This window comes from Drosophila obscura, unplaced genomic scaffold, assembly GCF_018151105.1.
Source record: "Drosophila obscura isolate BZ-5 IFL unplaced genomic scaffold, ASM1815110v1 contig_75, whole genome shotgun sequence".
NCBI classification, from domain to species: Eukaryota; Metazoa; Arthropoda; class Insecta; order Diptera; family Drosophilidae; genus Drosophila; species Drosophila obscura.
In genome coordinates, this window is record NW_024542867.1 from 594804 (window position 1) to 622650 (window position 27847).

The 27847-nt window shown below is 45.7% G+C and overlaps 3 protein-coding genes across 3 annotated transcripts; all 3 read right to left on the minus strand.

The window, feature by feature from the left end:
- Nucleotides 1-20881: 20881 nt before the first annotated feature.
- On the minus strand, nt 20882-22206 carry LOC121405118. The gene is made up of 2 exons (XM_041595719.1): nt 21431-22206; nt 20882-21365 (listed from the first exon to the last, which is right to left on the minus strand). Exons 1-2 carry the CDS (start codon nt 22130-22132, stop codon nt 21276-21278), a joined length of 792 nt encoding a protein of 263 aa, XP_041451653.1. The 5' UTR covers nt 22133-22206; the 3' UTR covers nt 20882-21275.
- A 30-nt stretch (nt 22207-22236) lies between these two features.
- Nucleotides 22237-23586, minus strand: LOC121405159. Its single transcript, XM_041595766.1, has one exon. The coding sequence runs from the start codon at nt 23584-23586 to the stop codon at nt 22237-22239; it is 1350 nt and encodes a 449-aa protein (XP_041451700.1).
- Nucleotides 23587-23639: 53 nt separating this feature from the next.
- LOC121405160 lies at nt 23640-27644 on the minus strand. Its single transcript, XM_041595767.1, has 3 exons — nt 26298-27644; nt 25517-26239; nt 23640-25463 (listed from the first exon to the last, which is right to left on the minus strand). The coding sequence occupies exons 1-3, from the start codon at nt 27642-27644 to the stop codon at nt 23640-23642; spliced, it is 3894 nt and encodes a 1297-aa protein (XP_041451701.1).
- Nucleotides 27645-27847: the final 203 nt, after the last annotated feature.

The following is a 27847-nucleotide window of genomic DNA, read 5'->3' on the forward strand; positions in this document are numbered from 1 at the left end:
GCTGAGGCCACCGGACGGGTCGCAGGTTGCGGATAGCGAACGGCCTACCCTAGTGGGGAGGTCAGCTGCGAATAAGCGGGCATCCCAAAGAGAATTCAACTAAGTTGGCTCTGAGGGAGAGTACCGGAAATAAGCAGTCCCGGACAGCCAGCGGGTGTTCGCGACGCAGCAACACTGACGATGCGCTTGTGGTGCCGCCTCTCATTAAGTAGCTCACACACTCCCATCCCTACACATTACCTACCCACATCCCATCCCCAACACTCACCTCACACCGGGCCGGACTAAGGTGTCACTCGACCCGTGCCAAGAGTCAGCCTGGCTGGGGGCCCGGTACAAAACTAGCCCAGTCGGGAACGGAGAGCTCAGGGACTTGGCAGCCCCCTGTTGCCTTACCCGGGTAAAGTAGAGCTCTGCCGGGGTGGACCGTTCCCCTTCTCTGCAGCTCGTGGGAACTACATGGATAAAAACGATAATATATACAAAAACAAAAATGAGAGAGGCACTCCCCAAATGCCGGCTGGGAGCAATCCCAAGCGGGAGAAGGCAGCGGCCCAAAGGCCTGGCCCGATCCGCTCAGATGCAGGAAAGACCTGCACGGTGAAAGACGCGGGTATAAACCCAAGTGGGTCCCATCCCAAATCTGGGATGGGTGGTAAATCAACACCCAAAACTGATACCATGGAAGGGCAGCTAAGCAATATTGCGGCTGCCCAACCTTCCGGTGAAGCTGCGGGTGATGGCTTGCCATCAACCAGTGTCCAAGCCAAAAAATTTAGCTATGCCGAAAAGAGGAGTGCTGGGCACATACTCCGTCGGCAGAACGCCAGTAAAGAAGCTAGTCCAATAGCAGACTGGCTGAAAAAGGTGGAATGGGCCTCGGCGGTGCTGCCCAACTTCAGTATGGAGCCACAGAAGGTGGCTGCACAACCGAAAAGGCAGCGCTCGCAAGAGACGCCCGGACCTGCCGCGAAGCGCTCCAGAGTGCTCCCCAACGTATCCTTCGCGCAGATTGCCAAGGAGAGGACGCTGATAGGCGTTCTCGACAACGGCAGCGCGGAGGGAAAAATACCCAGAAGCCAATGGAAGTGGGTGGAAGCGGCACTGGACGACCGCTGCTTCGAGCTTCCTGAGAAGGATCCCGGGCCACCCCCAGTCTGCAAAGACATGGGATGGTTCCAGGGAAGCATCAAAGTGGTAGCCTGCGAAGATGAGCGCTCCGTGAAGCTATACAAAGCTGCGGTGGCGCAGCTGGGGCGAAGCTCGTCGGCAATCCAACATTGCCAACCACAGACTGGAAGGTGGTCAAAGTGGAGGCATCGAAAGGCCCCACTAACCAGGCAGTGATAATCCTGAATAAGGAGTCACTAGCCCCGATCGAGGCAGCCAAGGGAGAGCTCAAATTCGGGTTCAGCTCGAATTGTATTTCTTTATTAAAATTGTATGAGATTAGGTAGCTCTACTGTGAAGCAAAACTAGGCTTAGGTCTAGTGCCAACGCAGTGGTATGTGTTTGTGTGTGAGCACACTGGAGCTCTGGTAACCAAATAAGATAACACATGTGTGTACAATTGGTGTTACATCGGCGACCAACGCATCGCAGACATCTGACAGCGTGGGACCTTTTTAAGAGATTTCTCGGCTGTGCACTTAAGAACTAGACAATTTATGAGTTTGTGTCTAAATATCAATTTACATTGGTGTACAAGTGCGGTCGTTAAATTGGTTATTATTACCCTTCATGTTTTAGAGCATTCTAAACATTCTGCAAAAGGCCAAGAAAGGTGCCGAGATGTATTACTTTACAATTTTCATTTTCTTAATGTCTATTTTTGTATTTACACATACATACATACATAGGTGTAATACCTTAAAATATGCTTTTTTTATTGTTTGTTTTAACTAACCATGCTTTCCGGTATGACAATGCCTTGCAATTGCCGCCTTACATTTATTTTTCTTACAAAATATACAAATAAAATTACAGTTATTATTATTACTAAAATTAAAGATGTGTGCCCGGAAAGATGGTGAAATTTTAGTTCTTTTAATTCTAGCTTTTGCGTTTTCAAATAATTTAATTCATTTTGTTTATTGTTTATTTCGTCTGTATGATTAATAATTGGTGAGTCTAATTGGTTCCAAACAATCTTGGGTATTTCGCTGATGTCTCCTATATATGACAAAGACAATGTTCCCTGATATTCTGTTTCTATAACGTGATGAGGAATTAGAATCTTATCATTAACTCGAGCAGTGCAATCCGACCTAATTGTTAAAATCCCCTGTTCCGGCAATTCTACTATCTCTACTGTCTACTGTCGCATTGTATCCTAGCCCTTGCATTATTCTCAACCTTAAAAAACCAACTACTTTTTCTTTCCAACTCTATCCAATACGACTTGCTCTCTACTATTGACTTATATATGCCATTTGATGCTCTATTTGGTTTGAGAGGCTTCAATTCACAACTGCCATCGCTGGCACTACTCCAATGCCAACTTCCTTCACAAACTATTTTATTAGATTGCCACCTTTGACACTTATTGAGGGTAGATTCTTTCATAAGGTGATATGCATCTATCTCGAAGTTATAAACTAAATACTAGTAGCTATTATATAGGCATGTGACTATTTTATTTAATGGAACTGAATCAAATCTAAAGATATTGGAAGCACAACTCTTCATGAACCACATAACTATTAATCCAAGCATTTTATTGGCTCATCATCATGTTTTACAAACTAAAAATGCTATTTATCCATATAGCAAAGCCCAAGTAAAATCATTTACAATATACCCAGGAAATAATACATTATCAATTGACAATGCAGTTATTGGACAGATTCCTAATTTTTTGGCTTTTTGCATGGTAAAAAACAAATCATATTCTGGAAATCGAACTTTGAATCCTTTCAATTTTGAACATTTTAAAATTCAACGCTTTAATCTATTGGTTAATGGTGTGCAAGTACCATCGCAGGTTCTTGAGTTTGATTTCTCGAACTCTGAAAATGCCCAAAGCTCTAGAGGTTATAATGTGCTATTCAGATCAAGTGGAATAAGACATTATGACAATTTGCTTTCCAAGCATTCAAAAACAAAAACAATTTTTAAAGGAGTTTATCCGTCTGATAGGCTCCCAAAAGTAATTTCTAAATATCCTGCTTTAATAATAGCTAACACAGATTCTTCAAATCGTCCAGGAACGCATTGGGTTGCATTTTACTTTGATAGTAAGCATTCAGCTGAATTTTTTGACTCCTATGGTCAATATCCTCAGAAGAAAGAATTTTTAAAATTATTAAGGAATAATTCATTAAAGTTTACATTCAATAAACAACTACTTCAAGTATATTTTTCAAGTACATGTGGTCATTACTGTATCCTATATGGAATTTTTAAAAGCCAAATAAAAACCTTAAATTTTTTTTTAAAACAATTTAAGAAAAATGACTTTAATTATAATGATAAGCTAATAATGAAAATGTTTAAAAAATTAGTTTTAAAGTAAAAAGAAAAAAACAATGCATTTATATTTTCACGTAAATATTTTATTTTTTGGAGTGGGATTCATTCTGTTATTTAATCTATAATATTTAAGCATGAGGTCTACAGCTTGGGCTTTCTTTGCCGGTAACGTATGACAAAGGCATGTGTCAGGTCCATCGGGTAGCATCGTCGTCGCTCCAGGGGCACAGCTTATAGTGAAACCCGAACTTGGAGTATTGGAGCTCCTTTTCCTCCAGATCCTCCAAAATAACCATGAGGTTTTCCAGGATTTTCAAATGCTCATCGAAAATCATCTCTTCGAATTGAATAAGAAAAAGTTTTATTTGATGGGCGTGCATGATTCAACTGGCTTCTTGTAACTGATACTGATGATCGTTCAAGGAGCGTGGTTCTTTTATATACATGCCTTTACGCATTCATCATTAGGATTTTTCTTTTAATAACTATTGTAAATAAACCGTGCTATACCATTTATCTCTTTCTAACTCGCAAATGTATTTATGTTTTAACCTGTTTTCTTATTTTTATTTACATGAATATCTAGCTGTCTCTTTTCTCTTATGTATAAGAGAGGTAATCCCTTGAATTCTTTATTTATTCTTTACATACAAATTGGAAATGGGGAGTGCTATATCTAGTCATCTCTTTTCCTTTATATATAAGATGTGAAATTCCATGCTCCTTTAGCATCTTAAAGGGTGTTTTTGTGGAAAATTTGGTCACATAACTTTTAGGTAAAAATATCCAAAGCGGCTCATTGTCCTTATCACTTAAATAAAGGACTACCTTGGTTCCAAATGATGTTTTTTTAAGTTTACATCCATTGATCTTGTACTCAAATCCTATACATAGATCTTCAACCTTGGTGTATCCAATCGCCGGTTTTATCTCGTTGAGTGTTTCTAGGAACGCCTATGCATGTACATTGAAAATTTAGAATAGTTTTTCTAATTAACGAAACCGAAATACTTGGGTGGCGTAAAGATTTATTAAAAGCGGGGACGAAATAATGTAGGTGCGCTCGATCGAATTCAATTTCAACGATTATATTCTAAAAATTCATTACACTTCATTCTATGCCTAACTAACCTATGGTTGCAAAGCGGGGCGAATTCGCCTTGAGCGAAAGAGCGAGCTTTTATTGCGCTCCCGCCTTGCCCTAACCTACTTACACTAGACTTCAAAACAATTCAAAAATAATCTTAACATAAAACATTGACTAAGACGACGACATGACGAAACACCGGCCCCGTTGAAGGCCTGAGCGGCTTCAACACATTGGTAGCGGCGCCAACTTGTGGATGGCCCGCCGAAAAATGCCCCCATCGCTCCTCCTAAGGTCGACGACCCTGACCATGCCGTCCTCCCCGGCGTGCGTGGCGATCACCCTCCCGAGGAGCCACTCCTGTGGAGGCATGTTGTCCTCGGCCACGAGGACGAGGTCTCCCTCCTTGACGTCGGGTTTCCGCTGGTGCCACTTGCCCCGAATTTGAAGTCCCAGGACATAATCCTTGGACCATCGCCGCCAGAACGCTTGCCTGACTGACGAGGCAAGTTGCCATCGCCGCAAGCAGCTGAGACCCTGCTGGTCCGGAGTCCGCAGTGCTGGGGGGGCGATGAGCGACCCGCCTGTCAGCAGGTGCCCGGGCGTGAGTGCCTCGCCGTCGCTGGGGTCCTGGCTGAGGGCTCCCAGCGGCCTGGAGTTCAGGACGGCCTCGATCCCGACGAGGACTGTGGCGAGCTCTTCGGCGGTCAATAGCGCGCTGCCTACCGCCCGTAGGAGTAGGCTCTTCGCAGACTTGACACCTGCATCCCTGAGTCCTCCCATGTGCGGCGCTCGAGGCGGTATGAACGCAAATTCGCATCCTTTTCTTGACGCGAATTCGCGAACTGCGTCCGCCCCGTCCTCGAGCGCCTTCTGCAGAGCGCTGAGGTGGCGGCTCGCTCCGACGAAATTCGTCCCGTTGTCGCAATGGACGATCTGGGGATATCCTCGGCGCCCAACGAACCTTTGGAAAGCCAATAAAAAAGAGTCAGTGGTCAAGTCGGATACAAGTTCTAAGTGAACCGCTTTGGACGCAAAACAAACAAAAAGCGCGATATAGGACTTGTATGGGGGCCTTCCTCGAATTTTCAATGTCGTCGAGACGCGTCCACAAAAATCAACGCCGCAAATTGAAAATGGGCGGAGAGCACGGTGCCGGTCTGCGGGTAAATTTCCCATCAGTTGCGTCAGCAGTCGAGGTTTGCATTTAAAGCAGCGGATACACGATCGAACTGTCTGACTGCAGACCTCCTGAGCGTTTACGATCCAAACACTCTGTCGAAGGATGCTCACAAGTGCTCGTGGGCCGACATGAAAATTGATATGGTGCAGATGACGAACATAGCTCCGCACGAATTGCGAACGCTTCGTCAAAAGCAACGGAAACTTGGCATCGTATGATATAGGACCTTTAGCTAGTCGCCCCCCTACTCTCAACAACGAAAAAGTACACCAAGTACCAGTGTCTTCATGGATGAAAGGGTTCAACCGTTGAAGACTAGGACCAACTCTAGATCCTTTCCGAACTTTCTCGATTTCCTCACGATACTCGTGATGTTGGATAACTTCAACAATTTTGCGAAAGGCTTCATCATACTCGGTCGGTGAAACCGTTTTTTCAAACGTTATGCTCGGGTTCTTACATTTTTTTATAAAGCGGAACATATAACAAAACACTCTAAGCAGCTTGAGGTGTGACGAGAATCCCTCGATGACATCTACCAAATCCGAAATTTCTACCGCAGCGGTCAGCCCGACCGCGTTCTTCCTCTTCTCCAGCTCGACATCTTCTGTAGGCTCGAAATGAGGGTTTTTTGGCCAGGTCTCTTCTTCATCCTTCAAAAATGATGGTCCTTCAAACCAGATTGACTGGACGATTTCTTTGACGTCACAACCTCTTGACACAATATCTGCAGGGTTCTGTTTTGTAGGGACATGCCGCCACGTAGCTTCATCTGACCACTCCTGAATCTCAACCACCCTATTCGAAACGAACGTCGACAACGAAGATGGATGCGACCGACTCCAGTGAAGAGTTACTTCAGAGTCTGATAAATAAACAATAAACAGCTCGTTCGATAGGGACCTTTAATAGGGGCTTGATTCTGTGACAGAGATCCGCGAGAAGGTGAGCGGCACATAACTCAAGCCGTGGGAGCGTTTTGGTCTTGAGCGGCGCTACTTTGGACTTTGAAGTCAACAATGCTATTTTTAAACCTTCTGCAGTTCTGCTACGGACATAGACGCACGCTCCATAAGCTCTCATGGAGGCGTCAGCGAAGGCATGTATTTGGATCGGTGACATCGGATCGGAATACACAAACCGAGGTATGGATATCTCTTCCAATTGAGACAGTGTATTTTTCAACATATTCCATGCTGTTTCCAAATGCATCGGAATCGACTCATCCCAATCTAGTTTGTTAAGCCAAAGTTCCTGCGATAGGACTTAACAATGCAAGGGGGTCGAACAGCTTCGATGTCACCGACAGTATGTTCCGTTTTGTCGCTCGGAGACCCATGACTTCATTGTCAATTTTAAACTGAAAGACTTCTTCCTGTGGCAACCATGAGATTCCTAACGCCTTAGTCGATTCTGAATCCGAGATCGTTATGGGTTTTGCTGTGCTCTCAGATGCGGTGATTTCAGGTGAGTTCGAAAACCACTTCGCTAACTCAAACCCTGCGGTCTGAAGAACATGAGATACTTCGGACTTAATTGCCCTTAGCTCCCCTACGCATGCAGCACCAGTCAACATGTCATCAACGTAAAAGTCGGACACAATAACGTCAGCAGCTTTAGGGAATGATAGCTTCACAGACTCACTCAACCTTTTTAAACACATAAGTCACGGTGTTAAGCTTGTATAATCTCAAGGACTCAGATGGGTCTCTTCTCCACACTATCATCTGAAACTGCCTATCCGCTTCATTCACCATCACTTGGCGATACATCTTTTTCACATCGGCAGTCAGGGCGAACCTGTGCAGACGGAAGCGGAGCAGTGTTGAGTATAATTCCTCTTGAATGGTCGGTCCGACCATCAGAATCTCATTCAAGGCCACCTGAGAGGACGTCTTCGACGACGCATCGAACACGACGCGAAGCTTGGTGGACGTACTTTGGGGCCGAAGGACACACTGATGTGGGATTACGTAGTGTGGAGTAGAAGGAACCGTATTGTCAGTCGGTGACATATGACCTAAGGAGAGGTACTCTTCCATGAATTCCAAGTACATTTTCTTCAACTCAGGGTCACGAGACAATCTTCTTTCGAGCGACAAAAACCGCCGTTTAGCAACCTCAAAGGAGTTGCCCAAACAATTTGGATCTGATTTAAACGGCAGCCTTACTTCAAACCGACCTGATGGCAATACCTGAGTCGTCTTCCGAAAGTGATTTTCACATAACGTGTGCTCAGGCGAAATAATTTTCTTTGGAGATGGCATTTCTTCCAGGGACCAGAATTTTTGCAAGGTCCTATCAATGGAAACTAGCAGCTCTTCACTGCAACTCAAACTGTTTGCCGTTTGCGGGGCAGAACTTTTGGAAACATATTTTCCCGAAACAACCCAGCCAAGAAGGGTCTTCTGAAGAGTTGGATAGTCAGGACCTTGCTTGATTTGACCAACAGCTAATAACTCAAAGAATGATTCAGCTCCAATCAGCATGTCTATTCTTTGTGGCTTGTAGAAATAGGGGTCTGCCAGTGGTAGGTTCTCTGGGATTTTCCAATCAGTTACATTAACTGACTGGTCAGGATGATAACCTGAAATTGATTTCAGGATCCAAAAATCAAAGGAGAACTCACTACCATTTATGCGCGACTTCACCACAGTGTGTATTTTATTCTTTACTTGAGAATTGGATTCACCAATACCAAGCAAGGTAATACACGACTCCTCTCTACGGATCTGTAAGCGGTGGGCGAGGTCTTCCGTGATGAAGTTTGTTTGGGATCCAGAGTCAACGAGAGCTCTGGCCAAAATGTGTTCACCATTTTTTGTTCTGACACTTACGATCGACGTAGCCAAAATCACCCTGTCCAACGAAGTCGCATGCAGAGCATGAGAGGTGGAAGGGTGGTCCTGATTTAAAGGAGGAGACGAACTCTCTGGGGGTGGCGGCAACGCGAGACTATTATCAGTCACTGTGTATCGATGCAACAATGTGTGATGTGAGCGGCCACAAACTCGACATTTGGCGACCTTGCATCTTACAACAGTGTGACCCTTTTGCAGACAATTTATACATAAGGACGCAGACTTTGTGAACTCGAACCTTTGCATAACCGAGAGACGTGAAAATGGCGTGCAGTTGGCCACTACATGGTCTCCCGAATTGCAATAGCTGCATGTTCGCTGAGCTCTACTGTTGGGGGGAGTGGAAGAACAAGCAAATGAACTGCGATTGTGCGACTTGCTTGGCATGACTTTTTCTTGCCTTGGCTTTGTCGACTCTTCCGCAGACAAATGCTGGTATCGACGATTTAAAACTTTTTCAAAGTCGGACCAAAGCGGCAACTTTTCGAAGTCAAGCTGTTCTTCCCACTTCTGTCTAGTCACTGGGTCGACTCTGTTCAAAACGAGATGAATGAGCTGTTCAGTCGCATATTTATGCAGTAATTAATATTACATAATATACACTTATCGAATAAGTCAGGTCGACCCATGTAACGGGAGACATAATAACAAACGACAAGGCATTGTAGCTGAGTCAACAATAACCGCTTCTGCAGCAATTTCTGCCAACGATGCGATCGCTCGTCAGAGGGCAAAAACACTGGTGCAATTGCTGACTATCACAATTGCCCAATAACACAATATCATATTAAATCCAAATTAATTCAATATTAATTCCAATTCCCTTTTACCATATTCTAACTAGACTCAGCACTTTCTGTACCTTTTGTTACCTATAAATAGAAATTAAGTTTGTTGAATAAAATCAGTATCAGAAACAGTACCATCACTGCCTGTTCACTCATTCTCTACAACTACAATCAACAGAGGCTGTCGCCGTGTCTTCAGACCCTCATTTGCTCGACGTAGGAAACCCTCTCCGCAGTCCAACTGGTTCAAGTTCTAGTTGCGACGACAAATTTGTAGACGGTTTATGTACCGTATGCATACCAAAACACACACACAAACACACATTAACATTTGATAAAATCACTATGGACTCAAGCACAAGAAGTCCATTTTACTATTCACGAAGAATACGATAACCCAGAGGAAGGAGGATACAACATGGAAGCCTACCTGACCCTGGAAAAAGAGGTTCAAAGTGCATTGGCAAAACCAGCCACATCAAACAATAATGACGTGCAGCTTCCACGCATTAACATTCCCAAGTTTGATGGGGACATACTGAAATGGTCCCAGTTCTATGACCTGTTTTCATCAAATGTTAATGTGTGTTTGTGTGTGTGTTTTGGTATGCATACGGTACATAAACCGTCTACAAATTTGTCGTCGCAACTAGAACTTGAACCAGTTGGACTGCGGAGAGGGTTTCCTACGTCGAGCAAATGAGGGTCTGAAGACACGGCGACAGCCTCTGTTGATTGTAGTTGTAGAGAATGAGTGAACAGGCAGTGATGGTACTGTTTCTGATACTGATTTTATTCAACAAACTTAATTTCTATTTATAGGTAACAAAAGGTACAGAAAGTGCTGAGTCTAGTTAGAATATGGTAAAAGGGAATTGGAATTAATATTGAATTAATTTGGATTTAATATGATATTGTGTTATTGGGCAATTGTGATAGTCAGCAATTGCACCAGTGTTTTTGCCCTCTGACGAGCGATCGCATCGTTGGCAGAAATTGCTGCAGAAGCGGTTATTGTTGACTCAGCTACAATGCCTTGTCGTTTGTTATTATGTCTCCCGTTACATGGGTCGACCTGACTTATTCGATAAGTGTATATTATGTAATATTAATTACTGCATAAATATGCGACTGAACATTCTCCCGGCCGTTGAACTGGTGTTCAACCATCGCCCAAGTCGACTGAAAAGCGGCGTGGAATGGGGATCGGGGGTGATGATCCGCGTGGCTCTGCTTGGTTGATTGTTGACGGCCTTGGGTTCCATGATTGATACTTCTTCCGGAGAATGAACGCAATAATCAATAGCATTGATATTGCTAGGGCAGCATAAGTAGCGATTTGATGATGCTGCACTGTGTTGAGATGGTGTGGCAGCCTTTGTTGATTGATTGCCACTAATTGCAGGCGTAAATCTTCCAATTCTTGAAGATAGTCTGATGTCTGGTTCTCCAATTGTGCAGTTGCTGGCGAAGGGGTGTCGTTGGTAAGCGTATGTCCCCAAATCGAGTGTAGGTTGATTTGACTTCACTGATTGTTGTGCTGAAGGTACTGATGCTTATTTCTGTATTGCGAGCAGTGCATCCAGGTGACAGTGAGAGCAAGCCAGTTCCTTCTAGTTGTATGGTTGATGGAGAGCCGTTGCAAACTGCCTGAAGTCTCATTGTAGAGTGTGTTGCAAAAATCCATTTATTTGCTTGCTGAGTTTTGGACCACACCATGTCCGCCTTCGTGTGGGTCACATCACATAAAGGTGCTGTTTTATTGTTAAACAGCTGAAACTCACAGCGATTGTCGACATTGAAGACTGTTTGATGATCAAAGCAGATGTATTCTGCGTTGAGTAGTTTAAAGCAGCGTCGAAATTCGTCTGGAGTAAATCCCATGAATTGATCTCGGTGAGTGTTTACAGTGATTATGGTCGTTTTGAGATTGAACAAGCTCCAACTTGTTGAGTCCCAGACTGGAATCGGCATGATACTGAAAACTTCGAGCTGAAATGTTGAAACTAACGGTAGTGTCACCTTGAAAATGACGTGTGTGGTAGTCAGTGTTCCTTCGGCTCGCATTAGCCTGTATAATTGTATCACATTTTGTGTTGTGACAGGCAACATTTGATCAGCTGGTAAGTGATCCCGGATTTGGTCTAGTTGCTCTCTTAATTGTTCAGGAGATACTAGCGTTGGGTTTATTGTCCGATGGTGAATGCCGATTAATACATCAGATATGTCAGACTGCATACGTTGAAGACTCGTTGTCAGCAGAGTTAGTTGTGCTGTGAGCCCTAGGTATGACTGAATTAGATGATCGCCATGATATGTTCCTCTTTCTCTGCTGATGGTTGCCACTTGTTGTTCCAATACCTTTAGGCGGTTGTCCATGGCTGACTTATCCTTCCTGATCACGTTCATTGTGGAGTCGACAATTGACGTTTGATTTCGTAGTAGATGTAGCAGAAATTCTTCGTTGGTTTGTACCTTTTCGATTACTTTGGCCATTTTCTCAGCATATGTAGAGTCAAGTACACCGAATAGCTGGTGTGCCACGTTTCCTACTATATCCAGCGGTGATCTGCGTTGTCGAGAGGCCTTCATTAGCATATTTCCTGTTTGTAGTTCTTTGTACAAATGTTGAAAGTGTTGAAATATGGAGTTGCACGCTGGAACATTTTTTAGTTCAGGGTACATGTGTCTTAGTTCGGACATTCCGGTTGACATGACTTGCATATCCTTCCAATATGGATTCAAGTCGTAGTATACAATCATGGTCCATTCGGAAGTGGTCATTCTTGGGGTTCCAAGTTTCCCATAGAATATTCCAGGCTTGTTTGCAAATTGCGTCACATTTATTGATTGTGAAAATGCTATTGGCAGCATGAGAAGTAACACTAACAATGTGGATGTTAGTGTAGGTAATGATAACCTTTTTCGCTGTGTTGGTGGCTCCTCTGTTTCAGCAATATCTTGAATAGCATTTTTGGAGCGTTTTGTTGCTACCTCCTCTGAGAATAATGGGGCGAGACGACTGAAGGGGCGTTTGTATACAACGGACGATGTTTTGACATCAACCACTCGTACATGGTTGTCTTGCCCAGGATAAGTTTTGATGATGCGACCCATTGGCCACTTCATTACTGGAATGTTGTCTTCCTTCACCAAAACTAATAATCCTTCGGTCACGTTTGGAGCGGTGGTTTTCCATTTATGGCGAGTTTGTAGTTCGTGGAGGTATTCCGTAGACCATTGTTTCCAAAATGCATGTTTTAAGCGTGAAACCAATTCCCAGCGCTTAACCAGAGTTTTCTCTTGACGATCGGTGTTGACGTCAGGTGCTGCGGTCAAAGGTTCACCGATCAGGAAATGCCCTGGAGTAAGCGCACTTGTATCCGTTGGATCATTTGACATTGGAGTTGTGGGTCGGGAGTTGAGAATTGCTTCAATTTCGATTATGACTGTGTTCAGCTCCTCAAACGTCAAGGATGCTGTTTCTGTGGTTGTAACTAGCAGCCTTTTCGCTGATTTTACCGCAGCTTCCCAGAGGCCGCGAAACGATGGGGCCCGAGGAGGAATGAATTTAAAATCCACTTGTTTTTTGTTGCAATGATTTGTGATCAGAGCATATGCCTTTTCGCTAAATATTGCTTCTTTCAATTCCTTTAGCTTGTTATTTGCAGAAGCAGCAGAATACGGCAATATCTGGCCGTTTTCCTCGGATTTTATGGTGGATCATAATTGGTCCACAGTAGTCAACGCCTGAATTAAGGAATGGGCGTGCTTGCGTTACTCTTTGTGCTGAAAGATTGCCCATGATCTGGTGCATCAGCTTTGGTCTGGCTCTGGTGCATCTAATACAGCTATGTATGATGCTTCTAGCCATCGTCTTGTCGTTGATAATCCAATATTGTTGTCTTGCGATTGCCCTTAATGCTTGGGCACCGCAATGTAGATTTTCCTCATGAAGCTCTCGCATAATCATTTTGACTTTTGGGTCGTTGTACGGTAGCAGGATTGGATGTTTTGCGTTGAACGGAATTTGAGCTTCTTCGAGTCTTCCGCCAACTCGGATGAGCTCATCATCTCCTAGTAAGGGAGATAACGAACTGATCGAACTCTTTTTATCCACTGTTTTATAGCGTTTTAACTGTTTTAAATCCGCTGTGAACTCAAATTGTTGAATCGTTCGTAGGATCATAGTGCGAGCACGCCTTAGTTCTCCTGCGCAGAGTGTCGTTGTAGGTGCTCTATTAGTTTTGTAGCAGAAGCGAAACATGTACGCTACAATACGTTGTAGTTTTTTGAACGAGTTGCTATGTCTGCATGTGTATAACTCTTCTCCGAGAGAGCTAGATGCGATTGGCAAGCTGACATGCTTAGCCTTTCTCTCGAGATTGCTGGGCTCAATGATGGGTGGTTTTGTCCATTTATCTCCTGATCCGTGCAAGAATAATGGTCCGTATAGCCATAGACTATGATCCCTTAGCTTGCTTGCTAGGATTCCTCTTGAAAGGACATCTGCTGCGTTGTTGGCTGATGAAACATGACGCCATTGTAATTGGTTCGTCAATGCCTGGATTTTGGCGATTCGATTTGCCACGAATGTGTGGTATGTGGACGCCGATGCGTTAATCCAGGACAGTACAACGGTGGAATCAGTCCAGAAGCTTCCTGATACTGTGTCAAGATTCATATGGAGATCGTTTCTAACTCGATTGGTGAGTTCGGCACCTAAAACTGCAGCGCACAGTTCTAGACGTGGTAGGGATTGTTTGGCGGTGGGTGCTACTCGAGATTTTGAGCATAATAGTCGTACAGAGACCTGATTGTTTTTGTAGGTGGCTCGTACGTACACTGCCGCGCCATAGGCTCGTTCCGATGCGTCTACAAAGGTGTGTAGATCCTGGGTGACTGGCACTTTTCCATCATATAAGTGCCGGGGAATCTCCATTGAGTTTAATGATTGTAGGTCCTCCCGGTACTCCTTCCATTCGTTTTGGAGTTGTAATGGCAGTTCATCGTCCCAATCGAGTTTAATCTCCCACAGCTGTTGCATAAATATTTTTGCCTTGACTATCACCGGGGCAAAGAGACCCAGTGGGTCAAAGATTTGGGCCAATTCTGAGCACACGACCCTTTTGGTGATGCGTGTTGCTTGGCTTTTTGTGGTTCGTCCTCGCAGTTGGTCTTGTTTTGGCATCCAAATGAGACCCAGCGTTTTCACGCTGTATTGCTCTAATGTTTCACCTAGTTTGACGTCGTTGACAATGTCCTCTTTAGGGATTCCTTGCAAGAGCTGGTCGTTGTTGGAGCACCATTTGCGAAGTTTAAGACCGAACGGTAGCAATATTTTATTAAGTTCTTGTTGAACTTGTATAGCTTCCTGAATGGTATCCGCGCCAGTAAGACAGTCGTCCACATAGAAATCGTTCTTCAATGCAGCAGATCCAATAGGTAATCTGTGTTGGCTCCGAGTTGCCAAATGATCCAGACATTTCGTTGCCAGGAATGGAGCAGATGTGGTCCCATATGTGACTGTTTTTAAGCGATAGTACCTGATATCTTCAGATGGATTGTTTCTCCAGACTATCATCTGATGAAACTGATCCTCTGGACTTATCCACACTTGTCGGTACATTTTCTCGATGTCCGCTGTGAATACGTACTTATGTATACGAAAACGTAGTAGAATGGACATAAGTTCACTCTGAACTGTGGGTCCGGCATGCAGAATGTCGTTTAGAGACTTTCCACTTGTTGATTTGCATGATGCATCAAACACGACCCGTAACTTTGTGCTGGTGCTCTCAGGTTTGAGTACACAGTGGTGTGGTATGAAGTAGTGTCTCTCCGGCACTTGAGTTGCTGGGACCATCTTCATGTGTCCAAGTCCTTCATATTCATTCATAAATTCCACATAGTCTTTCCAGGTGTCTGGTGAAATCCGTCGCTCTAATGCCAGGAATCGTTTCGTTGCAGTTTCCAAAGACCCCCCCAGGGCTGAAGAGTGTTCGGAAAAAGGGAGTTTTACTATCAACCTGCCATCCGATGCTGTTTGTAAGTTCTCTATAAAGTGAGCTTCGCAATGTGCTTCGATTGGCGTGCGTGGTTTTTCTTCCGTCTCTAAATTGTCCAGAGTCCAGAATTTTTCCATTAGCTCGTTGAGTCCAATTGCACAAATGGATGCGGAGTTGTGTGCAGACCTGATTTTTCCTGCCACAATCCATCCCAATTTTGTATTTTGCAGCAACGGACCTCCTGACTTTGCCTGTTTTTGGTCTGGGAGTAGTAGCGAATAATAGTGTTCTGCTCCGATGAGCATGTCGACCTTTCCCGGTTTATAGAAATCCGGATCTGCCAATGGGCAATTGTTTGGTATGTTCAAGTTCATTTCATCGAGTGCCTGCGCTGGTTGATCAGCAATTATCTGAGGTAGTACGAATGCTTCAATTCTTTGCGTAAATCTGCCGTGAAGTGATTTTATTAGAACATTTACTCGTGCTCTGCTGGTCTTTGACTGACCTCCAATTCCTTCGATGCGTAATGTTGTATCATTAAGTTTTACTGACAACATTGATGCCATTCGTTCAGAGATCAGGTTGATCTGTGATCCTGAATCCAGCAAGGCTCTGAAATTGGCTCTCTGTCCATTGTTTGCTTCTACTGCTACTTTTGCTGTAGCTAACAGGTTGTAATTATTGTTACTTGCTGCGCCAACCGTCGGTGCTCTTGGTTCTGTACTTACGCCCGATGGTATGTCCAAGTGCAGCAGTGTATTGTGTTTTTTGTCGCATTTGAAACATGTCCGACCTGGGCATGCATTTGTTTTGTGGCTTGTTTTAAAACAGTTGACACACAATTTCTGCTTTTGTACCCAATTTAGTCGTTCTGATGGTGATTTGGAGCGAAACTCATCGCATCCGTAGAGCCAATGGCTTGCCTTCTTGCAGAATGAGCAGAGAGGCGTCTTCGATTTTCCAGTATTTACTGTTGCACATGTTGTGCCTTTTGGCTCTTTCCTTGACATTTGTGTCTTTTTGCCTGTTCCTAGAACTCGAACTCTTTGTTCTAGGAACTGAAGCATTGTGTCCAAGGCCTGTATTTCCTTTGAGCTTCCCAATGATTGCTCGTACAAGGCTCTGTTAGTGACATCTAGCTTATTTTTGATGACGGCAATCAATATTGGATCCCATGTGGATATATTGATGCCCAATCCCTTTAGTGATGCCAGGGATTCGATACACCGATAGAAAAAAGCCCTGAAATTTTAATATTTTCACTTAGATTTTAATATTTATACCATTGATTTTCATCCAAGAGTGGTTGTATTAAAATTGAATATTTTTCACTTAAATTTTGATATTAATATAGAAATATTTAAATTTAATATATTTCATATTTAAATTTAATATGTTTCATATTTAAATTTAATATGTTTTATATTCAAATTTAATATGTTTCATATTTAATGTTAATATGCTTCATATTTAAATTTATATTAATTTTTAACTAATTGGTTATTATTTTGCGTACGCAAATTACATTTCAAGTCCTAATGGTGTGAATTGGTTAAAGTTTTCAACTAGAAATAATCGCAACATGAGTAGAACTGTATTGGTTGTGATTATGCCCCTGCGCAGAGATAATTTTACTTTGTATTCAAGGCTGCAGCAGCGCGAACCAGTTGGGAATTCGAGGGACATACAAAAATAATATAACATAGTTAAAATAAATAAAAAAAATATTTGATTTCATTTAATATGGAATATTTAAAATAAAAAGTTTTTCCTTTGGATTTTAAAAGAAAAATTTTGAAATCAAGTTTTAATAATATTCAATTTAAATATGAAACATATTAAACTACAAATTTAATATGTTATAGTTATTTTGAAGTGTTTTGTATTTAGGTTAAATATGACCGTATTTAAAAAGCATTTTTAATACATTTATATTTGAATCAAAGTGAATTCTATTTAATTTTACTATGTTTGTATTTAAAAATGGCATTTTAAATTCAAATATGATTGTAGTTATTTTTACTATCCCTTTATTCTATCAGTGTAGTTGTAACGTACAACTCTTTTAATGACTTGGAGTCGTCATTAACTGTGTTATAATTTAGGAAGCGGTTTAATACCGTGCTAGCGACGTCTCTGGGATTGTTGTATGTATCAATCAGAATTTCCCAGGCGCTCAAATAGTTTTCTTCCTTTAGATCGATATGTCGGATCAATCTTTCTGCCTCTCCAGTTACGGTTGTTTTCAGATACCACATCTTCCGAACTGTGGGCATGTTTGTTTCATGTATCATACATGAAAACAGGTCATAGAACTGGGACCATTTCAGTATGTCCCCATCAAACTTGGGAATGTTAATGCGTGGAAGCTGCACGTCATTATTGTTTGATGTGGCTGGTTTTGCCAATGCACTTTGAACCTCTTTTTCCAGGGTCAGGTAGGCTTCCATGTTGTATCCTCCTTCCTCTGGGTTATCGTATTCTTCGTGAATAGTAAAATGGACTTCTTGTGCTTGAATCCATAGTGATTTTATCAAATCACTTGATGTACGTCCTCCCGCCTCTGAGAATTGTCTCAGAATGCGTTTTATGGACGCTACTATGGCCTTTTGTCGGCGACATAGTGAAGGCAATTTGCTGTAAGTCTCCGTGGTGACAGCGTGTTCCTCCATTTCGCCTCTTACTTGGGGTCGGGGTCACCAAATGTTAATGTGTGTTTGTGTGTGTGTTTTGGTATGCATACGGTACATAAACCGTCTACAAATTTGTCGTCGCAACTAGAACTTGAACCAGTTGGACTGCGGAGAGGGTTTCCTACGTCGAGCAAATGAGGGTCTGAAGACACGGCGACAGCCTCTGTTGATTGCAGTTGTAGAGAATGAGTGAACAGGCAGTGATGGTACTGTTTCTGATACTGATTTTATTCAACAAACTTAATTTCTATTTATAGGTAACAAAAGGTACAGAAAGTGCTGAGTCTAGTTAGAATATGGTAAAAGGGAATTGGAATAAATATTGAATTAATTTGGATTTAATATGATATTGTGTTATTGGGCAATTGTGATAGTCAGCAATTGCACCAGTGGTTTTGCCCTCTGACGAGCGATCGCATCGTTGGCAGAAATTGCTGCAGAAGCGGTTATTGTTGACTCAGCTACAATGCCTTGTCGTTTGTTATTATGTCTCCCGTTACATGGGTCGACCTGACTTATTCGATAAGTGTATATTATGTAATATTAATTACTGCATAAATATGCGACTGAACAAAGCATTGCATTCGAAATCTTCGTATCGTCTCCTATCGATAATAATGAACCATAGATCGATGACACTGTATCGATGAGGCTTCTTAGGGACGATGCGGACTGTTGCGAAATTTTTGGCAGATTAAACAGTGCGGAGATTTGGTTCGAGAATATTAGACATTCGTTGTCATATACTCGCTTTAGGCTGTCCATGGCCTTTGCATAATTGGCCTCGGTAACTTGGAACGCCTTTATTGTTCCTAATGCTTCATTAGAGAGGCACGAAATTAAATGATTAAATTTTTCGATCACCGGTATACTCTCATCATTATGAACAAGAGTCTCAAAAAGGCTAATACAATTTTTAAACTCCGAATATTTACCACTAAATTTTGGTAGTGCCAATTTCGGAAGTCGAGCACGAGTTGGGGCTGTAGAAGCTGATACCGAGGGCGGCGTATCGCTTGTTAGCTTCAAGGCATCGATAAGCGACATTATCTTTGCCTTGGTTACAATGGCCATTTCTTCCAGCTCGGCTCCAAATTCATCTTTGCTATCAATTTCTTCTATTTTCTCCTGCAATAGGTTGGCCTTGTTAATAGCAGAATTCAGAACATCGAGTCTGCATTGTAGCTCTGTCAATCAGAACATCGAGAACAGACTTATTTTCTTGTGCCATTTTACTATTTATAATCTTCGCGACAGAAACCAATATTTTTGTAGATAAAGAAATAATAAATGTTCAAACAAGAACGAAAACCGAGAACGACAATAATTGAATGTCGAGGCACGAGGTGTATAGTTGGTTGCAAGTGACAGCCAAACCAATATACCCTAAGAATGCAGGGTAGCGCGTCACTTGCGAAGTGACAAGAAAAACAATATACCCTCGAAAAACATGGTAGCGCGTCACTTGGCGCTCCGTTTTGATCAAGCGCGGCAACGAAATTCTCCCACCAAATACACAGCAAGCAACGGTGGATAAGCGAAAGCGAGAGACGAAAAGAATGCACCGGTGCAGCTGCTTGTATGTATGTATGTAAGTGGAAGTGTTATACACCGCGGCTTGGGTTAACGAACCAACTTTTTGGCGAATTTCACACATCGAGAGTGGAAAGGGGGGGGGGGGCAGTGATTGCGGTAAACGATATATATATAATTGTGCGTCCAAATAGCGGTTCAAATAGAGTATGGTATGGTTTTTGTACATATGTGTTATATAGTGTTATATATGTATGTATGTGCACTAATAAATTAAATGCATGCAAATCAAACTCTACTATATCATACGGCTGTGCCAAGAATTGAAAGCGAGGTCCAATTTTTCCAGCACAAGACAATTTATATATGTATTTATGTATGTCTTCGCCTCTAGCTTTCAATTTTTTGCAGGCACATTTTTAAAGATACTATAAAACTAAAAACGCATTATCGTAGAGAATGTCATATCTACCAGACTGCCAAATTCAGTGGTTTCCTCTGCCCCCTCCAGACAACGACCAAGCAACTCATTTTCCTTCTCGCTCGCACACTCTGCCGCGTTCAGTGCGCGAGCAACCCCTAGCGGAGGAGATGTAGAATCCAATTGGAACATGTACAATCTACATGTTAGATGTAGAATATACATTGTATATGTAGATGAAGATATCAGATGTAGCAAAAAAATGTAAAATGTAAAATTTTTTTTTTAATTCTAAAATTCTTAAAAATTCTACTGACTGAGTACGGGTATAAGTAGAGTCGCGTCTTTAGAAGCGACTCACACGTTCCTTCTCGTTGTGACACTGTTTGTGCTATCACTGTGTCACTATCACTATTATTTGTTGCCTTTATTTTTATTCTTTATCGTCCACCCGGGGCGCCAATGAAAATTTAGAATAGTTTTTCTAATTAACGAAACCGAAATACTTGGGTGGCGTAAAGATTTATTAAAAGCGGGGACGAAATAATGTAGGTGCGCTCGATCGAATTCAATTTCAACGATTATATTCTAAAAATTCATTACACTTCATTCTATGCCTAACTAACCTACGGTGGCAAAGCGGGGCGAATTCGCCTTGAGCGAAAGAGCGAGCTTGTATTGCGCTCCCGCCTTGCCCTAACCTACACTGATAGAATAAAGGGATAGTAAAAATAACTACAATCATATTTGAATTTAAAATGCCATTTTTAAATACAAACATAGTAAAATTAAATAGAATTCACTTTGATTCAAATATAAATGTATTTGAAGGTGCACGCAGGCTTCGGGGGAATCCAGAGGGCGATGTGGGCTAGGTGGGCGATCTCGGGGGAAATCGTTAGAAAAGAGAACACAAGTATGTCTATTCAAGATACGTTTTATTCCAAGCATGACTTTTACATTTCATTTTTCGTGATCCCTCAATCTTCTCCAACTCCCCCGCAAGGTATATAAAAACCCGGTGAGGCCGTGGCTTAGTGATTGGTTGGGAACGCTGGGGGTCGAACGCCAACATCCCGCCCCCCTTTGCAATGTATTGCAACTTATGGGAAGTCCAATGCTGCAGAAATGCTTTACGGCCGGCACCCGCCCGACAGCGTCCACCCGAAGACGGTGTGCTGTGCAACGGGGAGCCCCTCGGCACTCGGCAGCATTCCATCGCGGATGACGTCACCATACACGTCCGCTCCCAGAATGAGAGCCACAGTGGCCGGGCAATGAAAGTTGTCGTCTGCCAACGTTAGGTGATTGAATTTGCTCCGTATGCGATCACCGATGGACGCGGAGGGAGTTCGCAGATGCAGCTTCGGATCCACCTGGAACACGACCTCCAACTGGAAGTCCGGGGACATCGGTGACCGGAGCACTGCTGCACAGGCTTCTTCATCCCCGATCCTGGACGTGCGCAAATGGAAGGCCTTGGCCCGCGACGCGTTGATCGCTGACATGGGGCGGCAGGGGTCGATCAACGCCCTGGTCTCATAGGTGGTGGTCCCGTTGTCGACGGTGACGCTTGCGGTCGGTAGTACCTGCGGGTTGCGGTGCTGCAGCAGTGTGGTCAGAGTCGGAGGTCGGCTGGAGGAGGATGCCGAAGTCCTCGGAGGAGTAGGCCGTCGATCAGTCGCTGTGTCCCGCGTTCGAGGTCGGCGGGAGGCGGAGGATGTCGTCGTCGGAGCTCGAGGTCCAGCTGGTGAGGATGGTGTGACGGATGTGGGGCGACGACGATTTGTGTCCGGGATATGCAGGAGGGTGTGGTGGTGCTTGTGGCAATGCCGACACCGGTCTCCGCTGCGGCAGTCGCGTCCCGAGTGCTCATGGGCTAGGCAGTTGGGGCAGTACTGATTGATGAGTGCTGCCCGCAACCGCTTTTCAGCGCTTAGCCGCAGGAACCGCCCGCACTTCCTAAGAGGATGGACGCCTCGGCAGACTCGGCAACGGTAGGACATAGTACCTCGGGTACGTCTGCTGTCGTGAGCTTGGCCCTCGGTGCTTCTGCGTTGGGTGCGTGTGGGCTGCTGGGGTGCCATAATGAGACCGTGGCTGCGGAAATCGGAAGTGAGGATTAGTAATGATGTGCAGGAGAGTTGTACGGACGAGTTGTCCTTAAGCCTAAGGATAAGAAGGCGGATACTTATGGGTCGGGTAGTACGCGGGAGTAGGTGGACTGGATCTCCGACTCCATAGGCAGCAGGACGACCCTAGTAATCGGTCTTTTGATAAGGCCTCGGACAGTGTTAAGGTCTATCACACGGACCTTATCATCGGGCCCAGGGTACGTTTTTTGTACCCGTCCGAGACGCCATTCGTGAGAGGGGATGTTATCCTCCTTGATAACAACGAGGTCTCCCACCTCTAGGTCTCTTGTTGGATGCTGCCATTTGGTTCGCTTGTGCAACTCTCGTAGGTACTCCGTTTTCCAGCGCGAACAGAATTGCTGGTTTAGAGCCTGGAGATGTTGCCAGCGGTTCAGGATGGAGGAGGCGCTCTCTTTTATTTCAGGCTCCGCCACGGAGAGTAGCGGCCCGCCGATCAGGAAGTGACCTGGGCTTAGAGCTAGCGGGTCATTCGGGTCCTCGGACATAGGAGAGATCGGTCGAGAGTTAAGGCAGGCCTCAATTTTGGAGAGTAAGGTGGCGAACTCCTCCAATGTATATTTGGCCGTACACATCGACCGTTGGAACAGAGTCTTGAAACTCTTCACGCCTGCTTCCCAAAGGCCACCCATGTGTGGGGCTCCCGGAGGGATGAACCGCCACGATAAGCCCTGCTGACTGTATACCGCAGAAGTCCGCGTTCGGATGGCTTCGAGAAGATCTACAGCCAGAGCACGAGATGCGCCGACGAAATTCCTGCCGTTGTCGGATTGGACCTCGTGAGGACACCCTCGTCTCGCGACAAAACGAGCGAAAGCGGCTAGGAAGGTGTCAGTGGATAGGTCGGAAGTGGCCTCTAGGTGGATGGCTTTCGTGGTGAAACACACGAACACGCACACATAACCTTTGGTTATGCGGCATGCGCGCCCGATGAAGCTCTTGACGTCGAAGGGACCGGCAAAGTCGACTCCGGTGTATGTGAATGGTCTGGAGAATGTGACTCTTGTGGACGGGAGGTCACCCATTAACTGGGTCTGGAGTCGCTTGCGATGGATTACGCATACTTTACAGGATTGGATCACCGCCTTCACTACGTGACGTAGTCGAGGGATCCAGTAAGTTGCACGGAGAAGGCGAATGACCAGCTGGTTCCCACCATGGAGGACTATGTGATGAGTGAAGCGCACCAGCAGGCGAACGAGGAGGGATGCGGGTGGCAGTAGGATTGGATGTTTCTCGTTGTAGGACATGGAAGCGGAGGCTTGGACTCGGCCACATGCTCGCATGACACCGTTCTGGTCAATGAATGGATTGAGATTCCGTAGGGAACTCGATGCAGGGAGAGGACGTTTGGTTGTAAGGCACCGATGTTCGTCCGCATAGTGCATGCCCTGCGTTGCGATGGTAACGGCTTGCAGTGCGGCCGCTATCTCTGCCCCGCTTACCTCGTTGGAATTGTGGACTGACCCTCCTCTGCATCGTTGGATGAATCGCTGCACATAGGTAAGCACGCGCAAAGCTCGCCCGAGATCCGAGAATCGGCTGAGGATGTCAGAGGATGTGCTACTTGTATGCAGCACCTTGACTGCTCGCTTCTCCAAGTCAGTCTCCGGGAATGGGTCCAGTGGACACGGCCACTGTGACTGCGGAAGACGCAGCCAAGCAGGACCATGCCACCACATGTCGTTCCCGCGAGGTCGATGGGTCCTATACCTCGGCTGGCTAGGTCGGCAGGATTGTCTTCCGATCGAACATGACTCCACAGCTCGCCGGAGTTGCAGCGCGCTATCTTGGCGACTCGATTGCCCACGAACGTGGTCCATTCGCACGCTGGTTTGTGCAGCCAGGCCAGCACAATGGTAGAGTCGGTCCAGAAGGATACCTGGCTACTGTCTAGCGGCATCTGTGGAAGGATGGCAGCGGACAATTCTGCCAGAAGAACCGCTCCGCACAGCTCAAGTCGAGGCAAGGATATCGTCCTCACGGGGGCCACGCGAGTCTTAGCTGTCAGGAGAGAGCAGAATATGCCATTCGGCCGCTCCACTCGGACGTAGATCGCCGCACCATAGGCACGCTGAGACGCGTCGCAGAAGCCATGAATCTGCACCTTGGCAGTCGGACAGACGTGGATCCACCTTGGTATGTGGATCTGCTGGATGGCCGGAAAACTCTGCAGGAAGGTCTCCCACGTTTGACGCAGATCGCCAGGAAGGTCCTCGTCCCAACCTAACTCTCGTAACCACACCTCCTGCATGAACATCTTAGCTTGGATGACAAAGGGGGCAAGCCATCCCGCTGGATCAAACAGCTTCGCAATCTGGGACAACACATTGCGTTTCGTGCAGGATTCCCGATGGATTAATTCGGGAGGGACAAAGAAAAACTCGTCGGCACTCGCTTGCCATCGGATACCCAAGGTCTTTGCGATACTGCTTTCTTCGAGCTCGAGGAAATCAGCTCGCAGTAAGTGCTCGAGAGGGATGTCGCTCAGCACGCCCTTCTGATTTGCGGTCCATTTTCGGAGTGGAAAGCCGGCGGAATCGAGTGCTTCTCGCAACTCGGCGATGGCGGAAATTGCCTGAGGCTGGGTATGTGCACCAGCTAGAACGTCGTCTACGTACATGTAATTGGCCAGGATGTCGCTTGCCATTGGGAACCGAGGATGCACTTCATGTGCAAGTCGCCTTAGGACGCGAATGGCGAGAAATGGCGCGCAGTTGACTCCGAAGGTGACCGTATCGAGTTCATAGTCGCACACGTCCCCGTTAGGATTGCGAAAGATTATCCGTTGGTAGGGAGTGTGTTGTGGCGCCACGAGGATCTGCCGATACATCTTATTGATGTCGGCGTTGAAAACGTAACGGAATACGCGCCACTTAAGGATTTGCGTGGTCAAGTCGGACTGAAGGACTGGCCCTGAATGCAATACGTCATTAAGGCTTCTTCCGTTCGAGGACGGGCTGGACGCGTTGAAGACCACGCGCACCTTGGTCGTTGTGCTTTCTGGCTTGAAAACGGCATGGTGTGGAAGATAGAAATGGCCAGAGTCATGACTAGGTGGAACCTGTTTCATGTGGCCTAGCTCTAAATACTCGTGAATGACATCGTCGTACTGCTTCTTGAGAGGCAAGTTTCGCTGCAGACGCTGCTCGTTTCTCAGAAACTGGGCGTGGGCCGAAGGCCTCGAGTAGCCCAAGTCTATCTTTTCTGGACATTTGAATGGAAGAGTGACGATGTATCTCCCGTCGGGAGCTCGCTGCGTGGTCTGGAGAAAATGGAGTCTGACTCGCTCGTAGGTCTCCCTGGAAGGTCCTCCACCTCCCAAAACCTTGTGAGAAGTTTCTCGAGTCGGACGTCAGAGCTGACCGAGATCTTCGTGGTGAAGGAAGAGATGATTCGAGACGAGTCAGCTGCGACAGGACCGGATAGGACCCATCCGAAGATAGTCTCTTGGCCCAAGAGCGAGCCACAAATGTTGGACCGGAAGCCGCTTAAAAGGATGGATGGAAGGATATCAGCGCCTATGAGCACGTCTATCTGCGCGCTGCGATGAAAGGAGGGATCCGCTAAATGGAGTTTAGGAAGGTCTGTCATGTAGTTCTGCGGTACAGGGTATGACGGGAGGTTACCCGCCAATTGCGGAAGAACGTACGCCGTGGTCTCAACCTGGAGGCCGGGCCTTAAGGCGGAGCCGATCGTGAAGTGGCAGAGTTTCTGGGCCTTGGCCGCTACCGTTTGACTCAAACCAGAGACTTGAGCCTGGACGGCTTGGAAGGGGGGCCGAATGATTTTGAACATCCGCTCAGTAATAAAGGTGGCCTCAGATCCGGAGTCGATCAGGGCTCTAGCCTTGTATCTTGTGCCGGCATGACAAATGTCCACTATTGCTGTGCCCAGTAGCACCTGGTGTACATTTGTAGCGCAATAGCTCTGGACATGGGCTGAGTCGTTGGACGAAGGAAGAGAAGAGGAAGTGGACTGTATGGTGGCAGGGGCTTGTGTGGTGTGAGGACTGGGAGCACAGTTGGAGCCACTCGGAGTCTGCTCGCCCCGATGAAGGAGGGTGTGGTGTCGTCCACTGCACGTACTGCAGTTGTACGCGCTGGTGCAGTCCCGGAGTTGGTGTCCTCGCGCGAAGCAGTTTAAGCAGAGTTGTTTCTGCTGAATGTAGCTTGACCGGGCATGATCGCACAGGATGATAGCTCCTGGAACAGAGGTCGCAAGTGCGCGCCTTGTTGGAGATTCTCCCCTCAAAGGAGTTCACTCGTCGATGTGCAGGAGTGGGAAGGCTTGGACGGGAATTGTAGTGCGGCTCGATGCCTGGATGACCGTCCTCGGTCGCCTCGAGAGAGAGGTATCTCTCCTCTAAGAACTTGTTCATGGCGCGCCAAGTCGGAACCTCGAATTTATTCGGAACCGATTGTTCCCAAAGCTCCACGGTCGCCTTTGGTAACTTCGCGGTAATGAGGTACACCAGCACGCCATCTGCAAAGCAGCTGTCGGTGGACACCTCGGAGTGCTGAAGGGTCGTGAGGCATTTGTGGACAGACCTCTGGAGCTCCTTTAAGGCGGCTCCAGATTCAGATCGGATGGAAGGAAAGCTGAAAAGGATCTTCAACTGGGCCTTGAGTATCAGCCGTTTATTTTGGAAACGCTCACGAAGGTGGTTCCAGGCAGATTCAAACCCATCATTCGTAAGCGGGGCCTGTGCAACTATGTCGTGGGCTTCACCGCTCGTTTTCCGGTTGAGGTGGTATAATTTCTCCACCGGAGTCAACCTGGCGTTGTTTATGTAGATGGCGGTGAATAGGTCTCGGAACGTGGGCCACTGCTGGTAGTCTCCACTGAAAACCTCCGTGTCGCATGGGGGAAGGCGGCAATCGTTGGACATTTGCACCTGGACGGCTGGTTGCGCGGTCGGAATGACAGTTGGGGGCTGGAGATGGTCGTTGAGTTCAGCTAAACTTTGCTCGTACACCGCGTAACATTCATCGTATATGTCTTGGACCTCAACTTGACCATCTGGATCCTCTGTTGCTAGAAGTGCAGAACAGGCTCGATACTCCGATTCGACCTCCAACCACATGCCTCGGATCTGTTCCCGGCGGACTTGAGAAAGAGAGATGGTTGGGGTGCGGGCATCAGGAGCATTAAGTTTCTGGTCAAAGTGAGTGAGCCGGCCTGTAGCCAAAACAAACCTAGACCGTGCAGAGCTGGCGGCAGATTGGGCCATTGTTCCTGGAACCGTGCACGTGGATGGTGAGGGACACAAGAGGGTGTCGAAAATGGAGTGGCAGACCTTGGAAGTGGTCGGACCTTGCGGGCGTGAGGGCGAACGCGACGAAGTGGGTGTAGTAACTGCTGCGGAAGAGCTGGGCGGCTTGGCGTCACTCTGCGAGCTTACACGCTTTAGTTTTTTGCTGACTTTCTTTCCACCAGAAGGCATACTAAGCTGATGGATCTGCTATGGGAAGAGTTCGCAATTCCTGTGGTACACGGAGGGAAGAGTGCATAGGCGGACGTTGAAGTTGGAATGATACTCGTCGCACACGTAAGTCAGAGGAATTTAAATATTATAATATGTAGTTGCGCACTCGTTGGATGATTTTGTTGTCGGAAGGAAATTTATTAATTACCAAACAAAATATA

What these genes read in the sequence shown, in the direction of transcription:
- LOC121405159 (XM_041595766.1), bottom strand. Translation starts at nt 23,586, where the DNA reads ATGCACTATGCGGACGAACATCGGTGCCTTACAACCAAACGTCCTCTC.
- LOC121405118 (XM_041595719.1), bottom strand. Translation starts at nt 22,132, where the DNA reads ATGGCACCCCAGCAGCCCACACGCACCCAACGCAGAAGCACCGAGGGC. An exon ending in CGGACTTCCAGTTGGAGGTC is followed by an intron (nt 21,366 to 21,430) that starts GTGTTCCAGGTG and finishes TGATCGCATACG; the next exon opens with GAGCAAATTCAATCACCTAA.
- LOC121405160 (XM_041595767.1), bottom strand. Translation starts at nt 27,644, where the DNA reads ATGCCTTCTGGTGGAAAGAAAGTCAGCAAAAAACTAAAGCGTGTAAGC. An exon ending in CTCCGGGACTGCACCAGCGC is followed by an intron (nt 26,240 to 26,297) that starts GTACAACTGCAG and finishes CGGGGCGAGCAG; the next exon opens with ACTCCGAGTGGCTCCAACTG. An exon ending in TTCTCACAAGGTTTTGGGAG is followed by an intron (nt 25,464 to 25,516) that starts GTGGAGGACCTT and finishes CATTTTCTCCAG; the next exon opens with ACCACGCAGCGAGCTCCCGA.